At 53.8% G+C, this 20,051-nt stretch overlaps 1 protein-coding gene across 1 annotated transcript in view; it reads right to left on the bottom strand.

Annotated features, from left to right (window-relative positions):
• LOC148139422 (B-cell receptor CD22-like) overlaps positions 1 to 20,051 on the bottom strand; it is a 74,600-nt gene that overhangs the window by 33,785 nt on the left and 20,764 nt on the right. The window contains exons 5-11 of the mRNA XM_087980751.1: positions 18,127 to 18,477; positions 16,156 to 16,452; positions 12,888 to 13,160; positions 7,970 to 8,254; positions 4,308 to 4,583; positions 3,273 to 3,539; positions 97 to 366 (exon numbers count right to left, since the gene is read on the bottom strand). Of these exons, the coding sequence (XP_087836877.1) occupies positions 97 to 366; positions 3,273 to 3,539; positions 4,308 to 4,583; positions 7,970 to 8,254; positions 12,888 to 13,160; positions 16,156 to 16,452; positions 18,127 to 18,477 (2,019 nt within the window). The remainder of the gene's footprint in view (positions 1 to 96; positions 367 to 3,272; positions 3,540 to 4,307; positions 4,584 to 7,969; positions 8,255 to 12,887; positions 13,161 to 16,155; positions 16,453 to 18,126; positions 18,478 to 20,051) is intronic.

The following is a 20,051-nucleotide window of genomic DNA, read 5'->3' as shown; positions in this document are numbered from 1 at the left end:
CAGTGAAGTTTTGGATAAGTAGCTCTCATGCAGTGAGTAGTGACAGAGACCGGGGAGTTTACATCGGGAAAAGGTCAACCTGGGAATGTCACTCACAGAGCACCTCAATCCTGAAGCTCTTTGAAGTTTGTCTTCCAATAACATTTTCCGCTTTGCAGTAATAATCTCCAGATTCCGTTGGGGTGATGGAGCGAATGGTCAGGATGTTCCCTGTCCCCTTGTTAGCTGCTGTGTTCACATTGTCCTTATACCAGGTGTAGCGAGCTCCTGGATTACTCCTGGAGTCACAGGTCAAGGTAACCTTGTCTCCCTCCTTCACCTCTCCCTGTGGCTCATTGCGAACAATGGTAACATCTCCAGGACCATCTACAAGAGGAATTACAGCACGATTCAGGTCAGTGAGAGGGATAAAGCTGTGGAACATCATGGAACATTCTCCCAAATCCCCGAATAAATGCTGCCCCTGAGCACTAACATCATTTCAGAGAAAGACCACCAGGACCCCTCAATCCTGACATCGTGAAACAGGCAATTCAGCCCATCTGCTCAGTTCTAGCATTTCTCATTCTCAACTGCTCTCTGATGCCTGACTATTCCACCTATAGTATGATGACCAAGAAACTGTGCACAGTTCAAAGTTTGTGAGAAGATTTGTAGCTCGGGTGCTCGTTGCTGTGGTTCTGTTCGCCGAGCTGGAAGTTTTTGTTGCAAACGTTTCGTCCCCTGGCTAGGTGACATCCTCAGTGCTTGGGAGCCTCCTGCAAAGCGCTTCTGTGGTGTTTCCTCGGGCATTTATAGTGGCCTGTCCCTGCTGCTTCCGGTTGTCAGTTTCAGCTGTCCGCTGTAGTGGTTGGTATATTGGGTCCAGGTCGATGTGTTTGTTGATGGAGTTTGTGAATGAGTGCCATGCTTCTAGGAATTCCCTGGCTGTTCTCTGTCTGGCTTGCCCTATAATGGTAGTGTTGTGAGACAACAACTCACCAGAACGAAGGACCCGATACCCAACATGAGCAAAACTAACGTAGTGTACAAAATCCCATGCAAGGACTGCACTAAACACTACATAGGACAAACAGGAAGACAGCTAACGATCCGCATCCGCATCCACGAACTAGCCACGAAACGACACGACCAGCTATCCCCAGTAGCCACACACGCAGACGACAAGCAACATGAATTTGACTGGGACAACACTACCATTATAGGGCAAGCCAAACAAAGAACAGCCAGGGAATTCCTAGAAGCTTGGCACTCATCCACAAACTCCATCAACAAACACATCGACCTGGACCCAATATACCGGCCACTACAGCGGACAGCTGGAACTGACAACCGGAAGCAGCAGGGACAGGCCACTATAAATGCCGGAGGAAACACCACAGAAGCGCTTCGTAGGAGGCTCCCAAACACTGAGGATGTCACCTAGACAGGGGACGAAACGTTTGCAACAAATACTTCCAGCTCGGCGAACAGAACCACAGCAACAGTGCACAGTGCTCCGAATGTGGGTCTGACTGAGGGATACAGAGACTGGAACTGTGCACGGTGCTCCGAATGTGGGTCTGACTGAGGGATACAGAGACTGGAACTGTGCACGGTGCTCCGAGTGTGGGTGTAAGTGAGGGATATGGAGACTGGAACTGTGCACGGTGATAAGAGTGTGGGTCTAACTGAGGGATACGGAGACTGGAACTGTGCACAGTGCTCCGAGTGTGGGTCTAACTGAGGGATACGGAGACTGGAACTGTGCACGGTGCTCCGTGCGTGGGTGTAACAGAGAGATACAGAGACTGGAACTGTGCACGGTGATACGAGTGTGGGTCTAACTGAGGGATACGGAGACTGGAACTGTGCACGGTGCTCCGAGTGTGGGTCACACTGAGGGATACGGAGACTGGAACTGTGCACAGTGATCCGAGTGAGGGTCTAACGGAGGGATACAGAGACTGGCACTGTGCACGGGGCTCCGAGTGTGGGTCTAACTGAGCGATACGGAGATTGGAACTGTGCACGGTGCTCCGAGTGTGGGTCTAACTGAGGGATACAGAGACTGGAACTGTGCACAGTGCTCTGAGTGTGGGTCTAACTGAGGGATACGGAGACTGGAACTGTGCACGGTGCTCCGAGTGTGGGTCTAACTGAGGTAGACAGAGACTGGAACAGTGCACGGTGCTCCAAGTGTGGGTCTAACTGAGGGTTACTGAGATTGGAACAGTATACAATGCTCCGAATGTGGGTCTAACTGAGGGATAAGGAGACTGGAACTGTGCACAGTGCTCCGAGTGTGGGTCTAAATGAGGGATACGGAGACTGGAACTGTGCACGGTGCTCCGAGTGTGGGTCTGACTGAGGGATACGGAGACTGGAACTGTGCACAGTGCTCCGAGTGTGGGTCTAACTGAGGGATACAGAGACTGGAACTGTGCACAGTGCTCCGAGTGTGGGTCTAAATGAGGGATACGGAGACTGGAACTGTGCACGGTGCTCCGAGTGTGGGTCTGACTGAGGGATGCGCAGACTGGAACTGTGCACGGTGCTCCGAGTGTGGGTCTATCTGAGAGATACAGAGCCTGGAACTGTGCACGGTGCTCCGAGTGTGGGTCTGACTGAGGGATATGGAGACTGGAACTGTGCACAGTGCTCCGAGTGTGGGTCTAAATGAGGGATACAGGGACTGGAACTGTGCCCGGTGCTCCAAGTGTGGGTCTAACTGAGGGATACAGAATCTGGAACTGTGCACATTGCCCCGAGTGTGCGTCTAACTGAGGGATCCGGAGACTGGAACTGTGCACGGTGCTCCGAGTGTGGGTCTAACTGAGGGATCCGGAGACTGGAACTGTGCACGGTGCTCCGAGTGTGGGTCTAACTGAGGGATATGGAGACTGGAACTGTGCACAGTGCTCCGAGTGTGGGTCTAAATGAGGGATACGGGGACTGGAACTGTGCACGGTGCTCTGAGTGTGGGTCTAACTGAGGAATACAGAGACTGGAACTGTGCACGGTGCTCCGAGTGTGGATCTAACTGAGGGATACGGAGACTGGAACTGTGCACGGTGCTCCGAGTGTGGGTCTAACTGAGGGATACGGAGACAGGAACTGTGCACGGTGCTCCGAGTGTGGGTCTAACTGAGGAATACAGAGAGTGGAACTGTGCACGGTGCTCTGAGTGTGGGTCTAACTGAGGAATACAGAGAGTGGAACTGTGCATGGTGCTCCGAGTGTGGGTCTAACTGAGGGACATTTCCTGTATATCCCACACCCTCTTTACTTACACTGTACATTAATGTGTTTGGGTTTAGAATCCCAGGAGCTGACAGAATTCCATGCTGTACAGATGTAGCTACAAGATGCATCATTCCTGGTGGGTTGAATCTTAATCGTGTCGGTATTTTCTCGCAGATCACTCCGTTGTCTGTTGCACATTTTCCTCCAGCTGTAGGTATGAACTGGGGGGTTGGCTTCACTTCGACACATTAACCTGATCGCGGTCCCCTCCTTTACTGTATCCTCAGAAATAATCTCCACATTTCTCGGTCCATCTGTGGGGAGAGACAGAGAGAGAGAGATGTGATTCCGAGATTTCAGAATCCCTCACATATCCAGGTTCACAGGAGACATGGGGTCTCCGAGGGGTGGGGTGGGGCAACATCAGAAAGATTACTGATCAGAAATGAAATCAGGAAATGTGACAAAAAAGGAGGCAACAACACACAACCTGCATTTATGTAGCACCTGCTTAACCAGGAGATGGATTATAAGGAATGAAACAGCTGTCTGACTACAAACTGTCTCAACTCAGAGCAAGAAACATGTCAGAGGAGGCGGAGAGAGAAACGAGAGAGAGAGATAGGTAGGGGGTGTAGGGGCTGGAGGGGGTTACAGAGATCGGGAGGGGGTGTAGGGGCTGGAGGAGGTTACAGAGATAGGGAGGGGGTGTAGGGATTGGAGGAGGTTACAGAGATAGGGAGGGGGTGTAGGGGATGGAGGGGGTTACAGAGATAGGGAGGGGGTGTAGGGGCTGGAGGGGGTTACAGAGATAGGGAGGAGGTGTAGGGGCTGGAGGGGTTTACAGAGATAGGGAGGGGGTGTAGGGGCTGGAGGGGTTTACAGAGAAAGGGAGGAGGTGTAGAGGCTGGAGGGGTTTACAGAGATAGGGAGGGGGTGTAGGGATTGGAGGAGGTTACAGAGATAGGGAGGGGGTGTAGGGGTTGGAGGAGGATACAGAGATAGGGAGGGACATGAAGTGTTAGCTCAGTATAATGTGAGAGTTTGTTGGTGAGTGGGACTCTCGCACTGATGACACTCACACTGAATATCCAGTCGTATGGGATCAGATTCCTTTTCACCCACGGAGTTCCTCGCTGTACAGATGATCTCACAGCCCACATCCTGAACATAAGGGTAGAATGAACATTGAGAGCTCCATTGTCTCCCAGAACAGAGAGGCATCGAACCGTGTGGACACACCTTCCGCCAGCGATAGGAAAATGCTGCTGGATAGCCATCAGACTGACAGCTGAGGGATGTCCACAGTCCAGATCGAACTGAAGTCGGGAATGTGATTCGGACACTGGTCGGAGCATCTAGAAATAAACACCCAACACCATTAGGACTGACCCTTATACAGTGCCCACTCCCTCAGCACTGACCCTCCGACAGTGCCCATTCCCTCAGCACTGACCCTCCGACAGTGCCCACTCCCTCAGCACTGACCCTCCGACAGTGCCCACTCCCTCAGCACTGACCCTTGTACAGTGCCCACTCCCTCAGCACTGACCCTCCAACAGTGCCCACTCCCTCAGCACTGACCCTCCGACAGTGCCCACTCCCTCAGCACTGACCCTCCAACAGTGCCCACTCCCTCAGCACTGACCCTCCAACAGTGCGGCACTCCCTCAGCACTGACCCTCCGACAGTGCGGCAGTCCCTCAGTACTGACCCTCTGACAGTGCGGCTCTCCCTCAGCACTGACCCTCCGACAGTGCGGCACTCCCTCAGCACTGACCCTCCGACAGTGCCCACTCCCTCAGCACTGACCCTCCGACAGTGTGGCACTCCCTCAGCACTGACCCTCCGACAGTGCCCACTCCCTCAGCACTGACCCTCCGACAGTGCCCACTCCCTCAGCACTGACCCTCCAACAGTGCCCACTCCCTCAGCACTGACCCTCCGACAGTGCGGAACTCCCTCAGCACGGACCCTCCAACAGTGCCCACTCCCTCAGCACTGACCCTCCAACAGTGTGGCATTTCCTCCGCACTGACCCTCCGACAGTGCGGCACTCCCTCAGCACTGACCATTCGACAGTGCCCACTCCCTCAGCACTGACCATCCGACAGTGCGGCACACCCTCAGCACTGACCCTCCGACAGTGCGGCACTCCCTCAGCACTGACCCTCCGACAGTGCGACATTCCCTCAGCACTGACCCTCCGACAGTGCGACATTCCCTCAGCACTGACCCTCCGACAGTGCGGCACTCCCTCAGCACTGACCCTCCGACAGTGCGGCACTCCCTCAGCACTGACCCTCCGACAGTGCAGCTCTCCCTCAGCACTGACCCTCCGACAGTGCGGCACTCCCTCAGCACTGACCCTCCAACAGTGTGGCATTTCCTCCGCACTGACCCTCCGAACGTGCGGCACTCCCTCAGCACTGACCCTCCGACAGTGCGGCACTCCCTCAGCACTGACTCTCCGACAGTGCGGCACTCCCTCAGCACTGACCCTCCGGCAGTGCGGCATTCCCTCAGCACTGACCCTCCGACAGTGCGGCACTCCCTCAGCACTGACCCTCCGACAGTGCGGCACTCCCTCAGCACTGACCCTCCGACAGTGCGGCACTCCCTCAGCACTGACCATTCGACAGTGCGGCACTCCCTCAGCACTGACCCTCCGACAGTGCGACATTCCCTCAGCACTGACCCTCCGACACTGCGGCAGTCCCTCAGCACTGACCCTCCGACAGTGCGGCACTCCCTCAGCACTGACCCTCCGACAGTGCGGCACTCCCTCAGTACTGATCCTCCGACAGTGCCCACACCCTCAGCACTGACCCTCCGACAGTGCGGCACTCCCTCAGCACTGACCATTCGACAGTGCAGCACTGACCCTCCGACAGTGCGGCACTCCCTCAGCACTGACCCTCCGACAGTGCGGCACTCCCTCAGCACTGACCCTCCGACAGTGCGGCACTCCCTCAGCACTGACCCTCCGACAGTGCGGCACTCCCTCAGCACTGACCCTCCGACAGTGCAGCTCTCCCTCAGCACTGACCCTCCGACAGTGCGGCACTCCCTCAGCACTGACCCTCCAACAGTGTGGCATTTCCTCCGCACTGACCCTCCGAACGTGCGGCACTCCCTCAGCACTGACCCTCCGACAGTGCGGCACTCCCTCAGCACTGACTCTCCGACAGTGCGGCACTCCCTCAGCACTGACCCTCCGGCAGTGCGGCATTCCCTCAGCACTGACCCTCCGACAGTGCGGCACTCCCTCAGCACTGACCCTCCGACAGTGCGGCACTCCCTCAGCACTGACCCTCCGACAGTGCGGCACTCCCTCAGCACTGACCATTCGACAGTGCGGCACTCCCTCAGCACTGACCCTCCGACAGTGCGACATTCCCTCAGCACTGACCCTCCGACACTGCGGCAGTCCCTCAGCACTGACCCTCCGACAGTGCGGCACTCCCTCAGCACTGACCCTCCGACAGTGTGGCGCTCCCTCAGCACTGACTCTCCGACAGTGCGGCACTCCCTCAGCACTGACCATTCGACAGTGCCCACTCCCTCAGCACTGACCCTCCGACAGTGCAGCACTCCCTCAGCACTGACCCTCCGACAGTGCGGCACTCCCTCAGCACTGACCCTCCGACAGTGTGGCGCTCCCTCAGCACTGACTCTCCGACAGTGCCGCAGTCCCACAGCACTGACCATTCGACAGTGCGGCACTCCCTCAGCACTGACCCTCTGACAGTGCCCATTCCTTCAGCACTGACCCTCCAACAGTGCGGCATTCCCTCAGCACTGACCCTCCGACAGTGCGGCACTCCCTCAGCACTGACCATTCGACAGTGCGGCACTCCCTCAGCACTGACCCTCCGACAGTGTGGCGCTCCCTCAGCACTGACTCTCCGACAGTGCGGCACTCCCTCAGCACTGACCCTCCGACAGTGCGGCACTCCCTCAGCACTGACCCTCTGACAGTGCACACTCCCTCAGCACTGACCCTCCGACAGTGCCCACTCCCTCAGCACTGACTCTCCGACAGTGCGGCACTCCCTCAGCACTGAACCTCTGACAGTGCGGCACTCCCTCAGCACTGACCCTCCGACAGTGTGGCGCTCCCTCAGCACTGACCCTCCGACAGTGCGGCACTCCCTCAGCACTGACTCTCCGACAGTGCGGCACTCCCTCAGCACTGACCCTCCGACAGTGCCCATTCCTTCAGCACTGACCCTCCAACAGTGCGGCACTCCCTCAGCACTGACCTTCCGACAGTGCCCACTCCCTCAGCACTGACCCTCCGACAGTGCCCACTCCCTCAGCTCTGACCCTCCGATAGTGCCCACTCCCTCAGCACTGACCCTCCGACAGTGCGGCACTCCCTCAGCACTGACCCTCCGACAGTGCAGCATTACCTCAGCACTGACCCTCCGACAGTGCCCACTCCCTCAGCACTGACCCTCCGACAGTGCAGCATTACCTCAGCACTGACCCTCCGACAGTGCCCACTTCCTCAGCACTGACCCTCCGACAGTGCAGCATTACCTCAGCACTGACCCTCTGACAGTGCCCACTCCCTCAGTACTGACCCTCCGACAGTGCCCACTCCCTCAGCACTGACCCTCCGACCGTGCGGCACTCTATCTGCATGTGCCCTTTAATGGTTTCTGTACAGAAGCTGTTTGACCAAGTTTGGAAATACCAGGTCAATGAATTCAGGAGTTGTGTTTCTGGGGATACTCACACTGCACTCTGATGGTGATGTTGCGTGATCTCCCTGTCCCAACGTTGTTTTTAGCCTCACACTGATAATCCCCACTGTCGTCCGTGCTGATGCTTTCAAACAGCAGTATCTGCCCGCTGACTGGCTTGTTCTGTGTGAGTCTGTACCAGCTGTACCCTGAGACTGCAGGGTCACTGCTCTGACTGGTACAGCTAATATTCACAGTGTCCCGCTCATTCACAGACGTTAAATCTTTCTTATCGTCACCATTCACACTGTGTGAAATCTGAAAATCTCTCGGTTTATCTGAAACAGAGGTTTGTTACCAATCCAGTTAATGTTGACATGGTGGGAAATGTTTTACTGATGGTGTTGTCACTCAACTTTCCATTCGGCCCCTCTGCTAACCCCGTCACCAACCCTTGTTCGTCTCCTTCTGTCACCATCTCCTTCTCTCCCACTCCTCAATACCTCAACACGAGTCCCACATATAAAACCCCACACTCCCTGTGGGAGTTAGACTCACGTACCCTCACCTCCCACCCCTGCCAACTCCCTGTGGGAGTGAGCCGAACATTCTACACTCTTCACCTCCCCCCATCCCTGTGGCAGTCAGTCCCACATTCTCCCCCCACTCCCTGTGGGAGTCAGTCCCACATTCCCCCCCCACTCCCTGTGGGAGTCAGGCCCACATTATCCCCCCACTCCCTGTGGGAGTCAGGCCCACATTATCCCCCCACTCCCTGTGGGAGTCAGTCCCACATTCCCCCCCCCCCCCACTCCCTGTGGGAGTCAGTCCCACATTCCCCCCCCCACTCCCTGTGTGAGTCAGTCCCACATTCGCCCCCACTCCCTGTGGGAGTCAGTCCCACATTATCCCCCCACTCCCTCTGGGAGTCAGTCCCACATTCCCCCCCCCACTCCCTGTGGGAGTCAGTCCCACATTTCCCCCCCACTCCCTGTGGGAGTCAGTCCCACATTTCCCCCCCACTCCCTGTGGGAGTCAGTCACGAATTCCCACCGCGCCGTTTCTGAGTGAAGATTTTTCTCCTAAATTCCCAATGGGATTTATTCGGGACTGTCTCCGACCAACGGCCCCTCGTTCCGGTCTCTGCCTTCGCCCATCTCCCCGAGTGACCCCACTCTCAGAACTGTAAACCCCTCAATCAGCTCACCCCCTCAGCCCCCTCCCCTCGAGAGAAACCAGCCTCAGTCTGTTTAAAATCGCCCGACAGTTTGAACCCCTAGGGTTCTGGGATCATTGATGCAGTACAGAGACTGGATCTGTTCACGGTGCTGTGAGTGTGGATCTAACTGAGGGATATACAGTCTGGGGAGCTGTGCACAGTGCTGTGTGTGTGGGTCTAACTGAGGGATATACAGTCTGGGGAGCTGGGCACAGTGCCGTGAGTGTGGTCTAACTGGGGGATGTACAGTCTGGAGAGCTGTGCACAGTGCTGTGTGTGTGGGTCTAACTGAGGGATATACAGTCTGGGGAGCTGTGCAGAGTGCTGTGAGTATGGGTCTAACTGAGGGATATACAGTCTGGGGAGCTGTGCAGAGTGCTGTGTGTGTGGTCTAACTGAGGGATATACAGTCTGGGGAGCTGTGCACAGTCCTGTGTGTGTGGTCTAACTGAGGGATATACAGTCTGGGGAGCTGTGCACAGTGCTGGGTGTGTGGGTCTAACTGAGGGATACACAGTCTGGGGAACTGTGCACAGTGCTGTGTGTGTTTGTGTAACTGAGGGATACACAGTCTGGGGAACTGTGCACAGTGCTGTGAGTGTGTGTGTAACTGAGGGATATACAGTATGGGGAGCTGTGCACAGTGCTGTGTGTGTGGGTCTAACTGAGGGATATACAGTATGGGGAGCTGTGCACAGTGCTGTGTGTGTGGGTCTAACTGAGGGATATACAGTATGGGGAGCTGTGCACAGTGCTGTGTGTGTGGGTGTAACTGAGGGATATACAGTCTGGGGAGCTGTGCACAGTGCTGTGTGTGTGGGTCTAACTGAGGGATATACAGTCTGGGGAGCTGTGCACAGTGCTGTGTGTGTGCGTGTAACTGAAGGATATACAGTCTGGGGAGCTGTGCCCAGTGCTGTGAGCATGTGTGTAACTGAGGGATATACAGTCTGGGAAGCTGTGCACAGTGCTGTGTTTGTGGGTCTAACTGAGGGATATACAGTCTGGGAAGCTGTGCACAGTGCTGTGTTTGTGGGTCTAACTGAGGATATACAGTCTGGGGAGCTGTGCACAGTGCTGTGTGTGTGGGTCTAACTGAGGGATATACAGTCTGGGGAGCTGTGCACAGTGCTGTGTGTGTGGTCTAACTGAAGGATATACAGACTGGGGAGCTGTGCACAGTGCTGTGTGTGTGTGTAACTGAGGGGTATACTGTCTGGGGAGCTGTGCACAGTGCTGTGTGTGTGGTCTAACTGAAGGATATACAGACTGGGGAGCTGTGCACAGTGCTGTGAGTGTGGTCTAACTGAGGGATATACAGTCTGGGGAGCTGTGCACAGTGCTGTGAGTGTGTGTAACTGAGGGGTATACTGTCTGGGGAGCTGTGCACAGTGCTGTGTTTGAGCGTAACTGAGGGGTATACTGTCTGGGGAACTTTATTAGATTAGATTACTTACAGTGTGGAAACAGGCCCTTCGGCCCAACAAGTCCACACTGACCCGCCGAAGCGCAACCCACCCATACCCCTACATTTACCCCTTTAACCTAACACTACAGGCAATTTTAGCGTGGCCAATTCACCTGACCTGCACATCTTTGTGACTGTGGGAGGAAACCGGAGCACCCGGAGGAAACCCACGCAGACACGGGGAGAATGTGCAAACTCCACACAGTCAGTCGCCCGAGTCGGGAATTGAACCCGGGTCTCTGGCGCTGTGAGGCAGCAGTGCTAACCACTGTGCCACCGTGACGCCCACTATGCACAGTGCACAGTGCTGTGAGTGTGGTCTAACTGAGGGATATACAGTCTGGGGAGCTGTGCACAGTGCTGTGAGTGTGGTCTAACTGAGGGATATACAGACTGGGGAGCTGTGCACAGTGCTGTGAGTGTGGTCTAACTGAGGGATATACAGACTGGGGAGCTGTGCACAGTGCTGTGAGTGTGGTCTAACTGAGGGATATACAGTCTGGGGAGCTGTGCACAGTGCTGTGAGTGTGGTCTAACTGAGGGATATGCAGACTGGGGAACTGTGCACAGTGCTGTGAGTGTGGTCTAACTGAGGGATATACAGACTGGGGAACTGTGCACAGTGCTGTGAGTGTGGTCTAACTGAGGGATATACAGACTGGGGAACTGTGCACAGTGCTGTGAGTGTGGTCTAACTGAGGGATATACAGTCTGGGGAGCTGTGCACAGTGCTGTGAGTGTGGTCTAACTGAGGGATATGCAGACTGGGGAACTGTGCACAGTGCTGTGAGTGTGGTCTAACTGAGTTATATACAGACTGGGGAACTGTGCACAGTGCTGTGTGTGGGTGTAACTGAGGTATATACAGACTGGGGAACTGTGCACAGTGCTGTGAGTGTGGTCTAACTGAGTTATATACAGACTGGGGAACTGTGCACAGTGCTGTGAGTGTGGTCTAACTGAGGGATATGCAGTCTGGGGAGCTGTGCACAGTGCTGTGTGTGGGTGTAACTGAGGGATATACAGTCTGGGAAGCTGTGCACAGTGCTGTGAGTGTGGTCTAACTGAGGGATATACAGTCTGGGGAGTTGTGCACAGTGCTGTGTGTGTGGGTGTAACTGAGGGATATACAGACTGGGGAGCTGTGTACAGTGCTGAGAGTGTGGTCCAACTGAGGGATATACAGTCTGGGGAACTGTGCACAGTGCTGTGTGTGTGGTCTAACTGAGGGATATACAGTCTGGGGAGTTGTGCACAGTGCTGTGAGTGTGGTCTAACTGAGGGATATACAGTCTGGGGAGTTGTGCACAGTGCTGTGAGTGTGGGTGTAACTGAGGGATATACAGACTGGGGAGCTGTGTACAGTGCTGTGTGTGTGGGTGTAACTGAGGGATATACAGTCTGGGAAGCTGTGCACAGTGCTGTGAGTGTGGTCTAACTGAGGGATATACAGACTGGGGAACTGTGCACAGTGCTGTGTGTGTGGGTGTAACTGAGGGATATACAGTCTGGGAAGCTGTGCACAGTGCTGTGTGTGGGTCTAACTGAGGGATATACAGTCTGGGGAGCTGTGCACAGTGCTGTGAGTGTGGTCTAACTGAGGGATATACAGTCTGGGAAGCTGTGCACAGTGCTGTGTGTGTGGTCTAACTGAGGGATATACAGTCTGGGGAGCTGTGCACAGTGCTGTGTGTGTGGTCTAACTGAGGGATATACACACTGGGGAGCTGTGCACAGTGCTGTGAGTGTGGTCTAACTGAGGGATATACAGTCTGGGGAGCTGTGCACAGTGCTGTGTGTGTGGTCTAACTGAGGGATATACAGTCTGGGGAGCTGTGCACAGTGCTGTGAGTGTGGTCTAACTGAGTTATATACAGACTGGGGAGCTGTGCACAGTGCTGTGAGTGTGGTCTAACTGAGGGATATACAGTCTGGGGAGCTGTGCACAGTGCTGTGAGTATGGTCTAACTGAGTTATATACAGACTGGGGAACTGTGCACAGTGCTGTGAGTGTGGTCTAACTGAGGGATATACAGACTGGGGAACTGTGCACAGTGCTGTGTGTGTGGGTGTAACTGAGGGATATACAGTCTGGGAAGCTGTGCAATGTGCTCCCAGTTCTCCACTTGTGCTCACCTCTCATTGTGTTGCCTTAGGCCTTCCCTCCATCTCCCTCTGGTTATCCCCATCCTGCCAGGAGTATTTCCTCACTGCCATGTCAGGGGTACCTGAACGAGACTCAGTTCCCCCAATAACCCTCCACACAGAGATCTGTGCCACTTACACTGCCCACTCAATTCAATACCCTCCGACCTGCCGCTCCCAATACTGTTCCTCGCTTCACAGAAATATTCCCCAAACTGCGAGTAGGTGATGTGTCCGATTTCCATGGTTTGACCCCAAGCGCTGGGGAGCTGAGCTCCGTCCTGATACCAGGAATACTGGGTGATGGCTGGTTGACTGTAGAGGACATCACACTGTAAGGTAACAGGGTCCCCTTCCTGCAGTCTGCCTTTCTGTCCCTCGGTCAGTGAGATACTGACATTGCGAGGTTTATCTGAAAGTGAACAAACAGACAGAGTGAGCCATTCACTCTGGGTCACTCTCGAGAAGGTCACACCTCAGTCACCTCAGGAGGGGTTGGGGAGAGAGGACCCGAAACATTCAGTCAGTGTTCAGCTGTAAAGAGGAGAGACAGTGGGAGGGAGGGACAGAGTGGGGGAGGGAGGGAGAGAGAGAGTGAGGGAGAGAGGGAGAGGTGGAGAGAGAGACAAAAACACTGAGAAAATATGGGAGAGAGAGAGAGAGAGAGACACACACACAGAGTGAGAGAGAGAGAGGGAGGTGCAAAGATTTCCGGAGGGAATTCCAAAGTTCTGACCTCCCAGCCACGTGAGGCACAGTCCCAACGGTGGAACGCTGGGAATTGGGGGATACTCGAATGTGTGGGATTGGAGAAGTTTCCAGAGATAGGGAGGGGGTGTCGGGGACGGAGGGGGCTACAGAGATATGGAGGGGGTTACAGAGATAGGGAGGGGGTGTAGGGGCTGGAGGGGGTTACAGAGATAGGGAGGGGGTCTAGGGGCTGGAGGGGGTTACAGAGATAGGGAGGGGGTGTAGGGTTTGGAGGGGGTTACAGAGATAGGGAGGGGGTCTAGGGGCTGGAGGGGGTTACAGAGATAGGGAGGGGGTGTAGGGTTTGGAGGGGGTTACAGAGATAGGGAGGGGGTCTCGGGGCTGGAGGGGGTTACAGAGATAGTGAGGGGGTGTAGTGGCTTGAGGCGGTTACAGAGATAGGGAGGGGGTGTAGGGGCTGGAGAGGGTTACAGAGATAGGGAGGGGGTGGAGGGGCTGGAGTGGGTTACAGAGATAGGGAGGGGGTGTGGGGGCTGGAGAGGGTTACAGAGATAGGGAGGGGGTCTAGGGGCTGGAGGGAGTTACAGAGATAGTGAGGGGGTCTAGGGGCTGGAGGGGGTTACATAGATAGTGAGGGGGTGTGGGGACCGGAGGTGGTTACAGAGATAGGGAGGGGGTGTAGGGGCTGGAGGGGGTTACAGAGATAGGGAGGGGGTCTAGGGGCTGGAGGGGGCTACAGAGATAGGGAGGGGGTCTAGGGGCTGGAGGGGGTTACAGAGATAGGGAGTGGGTGTAAGGGCGGGAGGTGGTTATGGTAATCAGGAGGGGTGTAGGGACTGGAGGGATATCATGATAGTGAATCTGACCCCGAAATACTGCGGGACATGTTTTAGAATTTCTTTGTGAATTAAAAAGTGTGAGATTTAATCTGAGTCAGTATTGGTGAGGGAGGACAAAGGGGAAGGAAGTTATTGGGAACATCGAGTGAATAGTTGGACCACAGTGTGCAGGATAAGCTGCAGAGCTTGTATTACAATCTGGAGGCCAAAACCCCTCTGTTAAACAAAACCAAACGCCCAGGAATGCCCTATAATCTGTTAACATGTGAGCGTGTGACAGAAATCTCCGAATTTCCACTATCTAAAGAAAATAACAATTTACTTTCTTGACTCTAATCGTGTGCAATCAACAAAAACTATTCACAAATCCAGCCCCTTTATCTTGACTACTAACAATCAGACCCGAACTCTCTAATAATAACATGCTGTTCCAATAAAACACTTATTAAACTTCACATTAACTTCATCTCAAGCCCCACACAGTCTCTGTCCTGTCCGCTGTCCTCAGTCTCCCAGCTGCTGACCCTGTCTGGGGTTGTCTTGCTTGGTTTAACTGCGAGTGTGTTTTACAGGAAAAGGTACCTTTTGGATTTGGTGTGTGTTTTTTAACTCCTTTGAGTGAGATGTTTGAGGGGCAGTCTGTTCTCCAACAGTTGCTCTGCTGTCTAGTGGCAGTTGTTCTCTGACCAAATTTTCGAAATACCTGCATTTTATACACCCCCTCTCCCCCAACATCATTCCCTGTCATTGGTCCAATATTGTCAAAACAATAAACTCAAACTCGATTGGGTTTTATCATCCTGGGGCATAATTTAAACTGATTGGTTAAATTTGACTTGTTGTCAAAACAGCAACCAAAACTCAGGTATCCCTTTCACAACATTTGCGGAGTGTACCACTTCTGGACCAGAACCATCTGCCAGCCATTCCATTCAGGCAGCTGAGCCTGCTCTGTATGTTTACATCAATATTCAGAAAACCCTCCCTGTTTTAAAGTCATTATGACATGACAGGAAATCCCTCTATTAATTAAAACAAATGCCTAGAAAAGCTCACTTTGCCTCGTAATCTATTAAACTATGAGTGAGTGAGAACTCCTCAAATTCCACTACTTAAAGGAAAAAATATCAATTCATTCTTTAACTCTAAAAGTGAACATCAAACAACAACTTTTTCCAACTTGCGGCCTCCTTTATCTGAAAGCTTTGTTATCTCCCTCCAACTCTATCACAATATACTGCTCCGATAAAAACCCCTATGAAATTTACAGCACCTTCATTTTCAAAACCAGAGAGGGGCTGTCATCTCCCCTGATTGTCGATCTCCCTGGGTCATCTTTGGTCTTCTGCTGCAGAGATGTTTCAGTGAAAAAGGTACCTTTGATAGAGAATTTTTTTAGGGAGTCTCTCAATGGCAGTTGGTGCTGTCTCTCTCTGTCTGGCTTCCAAAATGTCTGCTTTTTAAAAGTACCCCAAACGTCAGATTCCCTCATTGGTTCGATGTTGTCAAAATAGTAAAATTCAAATGCGATTGGATTTTAGTATCCCGGGGCATAATTGAAACTGATTAGTCAAATTCAAATGGCGGTCAAAACAATTGAGATTTATACAGCCAAATGTTACATATTTTCAATTTTCCAGCACACTCTGAGACTGCTGGTTAGTCACACGTAAGGATCCTGAAAACTCACTGACAAAAGAGTATCTCATAATAAAGTGAACGGACAGGCTTTCGAATGCAGAACACTAGAACAACCGGAATGGGCCGAAAGGCCTCCATCTGCCAGTATGTATCATCCCTCCTGGGAGATTGCAGTATGGGACAGGCTAAAGGAGAGGGGAAATCTCTGATACTCACACTGGAGGCTGAGGGTCACCTCAGTGTCTACGGCAGGAATGGCTGTTCCAAAACGAGCGAGACATCTCAGGGTCAAAACCAAATCCTCAAACTGCGGGGTAAAGGAGATGCTGCGGGAATAGGTCCACAGGCTATCCTGGTAAGAGATGCGCATCTCAGACACTTCAGTGAAAGGGCTGACCCACTCCACATCCGGGATATCCTCAGGACAGGGACTCCGCACAGAACAGGTCATCGTCGTCCGGCTCCCCTCCTGCACTGTCATTGGCCCAGTGATCACCGGCTTCTCGGAAAGATCTGAGGAGCAAAAAGATCAGGGAATCGATTATTGCATCCACTGCTGAGGGAGCACCGCAGTCGGAGGGTCAGTGCTGAGGGAGTGGGCACTGTCGGAGGGTCAGTGCTGAGAGAGTGGGCACTGTCGGAGGGTCAGTGCTGAGGGAGTGGGCACTGTCGGAGGGTCAGTGCTGAGGGAGTGGGCACTGTCGGAGGGTCAGTGCTGAGAGAGTGGGCACTGTCGGAGGGTCAGTGCTGAGGGAGTGGGCACTGTCGGAGGGTCATGGCTGAGGGAGTGGGCACTGTCGGAGGGTCAGTGCTGAGGGAGTGGGCACTGTCGGAGGGTCAGTGCTAAGGGAGTGCCACACTGTCGGAGGGTCAGTGCTGAGGGAGTGGGCACTGTCGGAGGGTCAGTGCTGAGGGAGTGGGCACTGTCAGAGGGTCAGTGCTGAGGGAGTGGGCACTGTCGGAGGGTCAGTGCTGAGGGAGTGCTGCACTGTCGGAGGGTCAGTGCTGAGGGAGTGGGCACTGTCAGAGGGTCAGTTTGAGGGAGTGGGCACTGTCAGAGGGTCAGTGCTGAGGGAGTGCTGCACTGTTGGAGGGTCAGTGCTGAGGGAGTGGGCACTGTCAGAGGGTCAGTGCTGAGGGAGTGCTGCACTGTTGGAGGGTCAGTGCTGAGGGAGTGGGCACTGTCAGAGGGTCAGTGCTGAGGGAGTGTCACACTGTTGGAGGGTCAGTGCTGAGGGAGTGGGCACTGTTGGAGGGTCAGTGCTGAGGGAGTGGGCACTGTTGGAGGGTCAGTGCTGAGGGAGTAGGGTACATTGCACTGTCGGAGGGTCAGTGCTGAGGGAGCGCTGCAGTGTCTGAGGGTCAGGGAGGGGGGAACATCGCACTGTCGGAGGGTCAGTGCTGAGGGAGCGCTGCAGTGTCTGAGGGTCAGGGAGGGGGGAAAATCGCACTGTCGGAGGGTCAGTGCTGAGGGAGCGCTGCAGTGTCGGAGGGTCAGGGAGAGGGGAACATCGCACTGTCGGAGGGTCAGTGCTGAGGGAGCGCTGCCGTGTCCTGTCTGACACCATGATGTGTGGTTCGGTTCGTGTGAGAGACGAAGAGAGTTAGAAGGAGATATGGAGCAGGTGATAATTACCTGGATGTGGACCACGAGGACTGAGAATCAGAGACTGAGAGACTGAGAGGGAGAGAGTGGGTGCTCGAATGAGAGAGCAACCGAAAAGGAACAGGGGAGAGCCAGAGGGGAGAAAGAGTGAGTGAGAGTGCAGGAGACAGAGAGAGTGATTGGAAAAGAGAGAGTGTTGAAAGAGAGATATCTGGAGAGACAGAGAGAGATGGGTAGGGAGATGGAGTGGGAGAAAGCTAACAATGTAGAGAGGGTGTGTGTGTGAGCACGAGAGAGATGTGGAGAGAGAGAGAGAGAGAGAAATGTCGAGAGAGAGAGAGAGAGAGGGTGGGATGGATAGAAGAAGATGTGGGGAAGAGGAGAAGGGAATGTGAGAGAGAAAGGAAAGGAGAGAGAGAGAGAGAGAGAGTTCGAAAGCAAGAGTGTGATGGAAAGCAAGATAATATAAAAAGGGTGCTGTGAAATCCACCGAGTTTGAGGAGAGACAGAGAAAGGGTCAGAGGAGGAGAGAGTGAATGGGGTCTGACATTGGGAATAACATGACTCAGGGAGAAACTCACCAGAAACCACCAGGCGGCTCCCTGTTTGGTGTGACCACTTATGATTGCCTATTTCAATCCGGAAGTAATAATTCCTGCTGTCATTGCTGGTTAGATTCTTCATCTTCAAAGTACAATTCCCATTGTCCAAGTTTCCAAGAAATTCCACCCGCCTTTGGTAGTCAGCTTTTCCCGACCCGTCGTCGTGATAAACCTTATCGCCGCTGTAGTGATGGTCCTGCAGCCACATTCCAATCTTCTCCACCTTGTTTGGTACTGTGTCGGGGTGCGTAAACTCACAAGGGATAACCACGCATGAACCTGTGCGAGCTCGCACTACCAGGGGGCTCCACACTGCCCAAGAGCCTTGCTCTGTAAAAAGACAAGAGGCACATTATCGAAATGCAGGGGCGCGGGGACGCAGTGGGATCTGGGTGTCTGAGTGCATGGATCACAGAAGGTCAGTCCGTAGGTGAAGCAAGTAATCAGGAAAGCTTGGGGAATGTTTGACACAAGGAGAGGTAAAGCAGGTTACACTGCAGTTATACAGGGCTACATCCAGAGAACATAGAGTCACCGAGTCATAGAGATGTACAGCATGGAAACAGACCCTTCGGCCCAACCCGTCCATGCTGACCCAGATATCCCAACCCAATCTAGTCCCACCTGCCATCACCCGGCCCGTATCCCTCCAAACCCTTCCTATTCATGTCCCCATCCAGGTGCCTTTTAAATGCTGTCATTGTACCAGCCTCCACCACATCCTCTGGCAGCTCATTCCATACACGTACCACCCTCTGGGTGAAAACGTTGCCCCTCAGGTCCCTTTTATATCTTTCCGCTCTCACCCTAAACCTATGACCCTCTAGTTCTGGACTCCCCCACTCCAGGGAAAAGACTTTGTCTATTTACCCTATGCATGCCCCTCATGATTTTATAAACCTCTATAAGGTCACCCCCTCAGCCTCCGACGCTCCAGGGAAAACAGCCCCAGCCTGTTCAGCCTCTCCCTGTAGCTCAAATCCTCCAACCCTGGCAACATCCTTGTAAATCTTTTCTGAACCCTTTCAAGTTTCACAACATCTTTCCGATAGGAAGGAGACCAGAATTGCACGCAATATTCCAACAGTGGCCTAACCAATGTCCTGTACAGCCGCAACATGACCTCCCAACTCCTGTACTCAATACTCTGACCAACAAAGGAAAGCATACCAAACACCTTCTTCACTATCCTATCTACCTGTTGTGGGATTACAGTTTAAAGGTCAGAGGGCGTCTTTATAAAACAGACGAGGGGAAATTTATTTCTGTCAGAGCACTGTTCTCTCCCGGATAAGACAGTGGAAGCAGAATCCACAGGTTCTTCAGCCGGCCCCCGGAGACCAGAGGTCATGAGATCAAATCTCACTGGGGTCTCTTTGCATTTATGGGTGGCTCAGTGGTTAGCCCTGCTGCCTCACAGCGCCAGGGATCCGGGTTCAATTCCTGCCTCAGCAACTGTCTGTGTGGGGTTTGCACATTCTCCCCGTGTCTGCGTGGGTTTCCTCCCACGGTCCAAAGATGTGCAGGTTAGGGTGGATTGGCCATGGGAAATTGTCCCATAGTGCCCAGGGATGTGCAGGTTAGGGTGGATTGGCCATGGGAAATTGTCCCATAGTGCCCAGGGATGTGCAGGTTAGGGTGGATTGGCCGTGGGAAATTGTCCCATAGTGCCCAGGGATGTGCAGGTTAGGGTGGATTGACCATGGGAAATTGTCCCATAGTGTCCAGGGATGTGCAGGTTAGGGTGGATTGGCCATGGGAAATTGTCCCATAGTGCCCAGGGATGTGCAGGTTAGGGTGGATTGGCCATGGGGAATTGTCCCATAGTGTCCAGGGATGTGCAGGTTAGGGTGGATTGGCCATGGGAAATTGTCCCATAGTGCCCAGGGATGTGCAGGTTAGGG

This window comes from Chiloscyllium plagiosum, unplaced genomic scaffold (assembly GCF_037043375.1).
Source record: "Chiloscyllium plagiosum isolate Xiang-an unplaced genomic scaffold, Cpla_swu_hap1 HiC_scaffold_38, whole genome shotgun sequence".
In the NCBI taxonomy this organism is placed as follows: domain Eukaryota; kingdom Metazoa; phylum Chordata; class Chondrichthyes; order Orectolobiformes; family Hemiscylliidae; genus Chiloscyllium; species Chiloscyllium plagiosum.
This window is presented reverse-complemented; position numbering and strand designations above follow the sequence as displayed.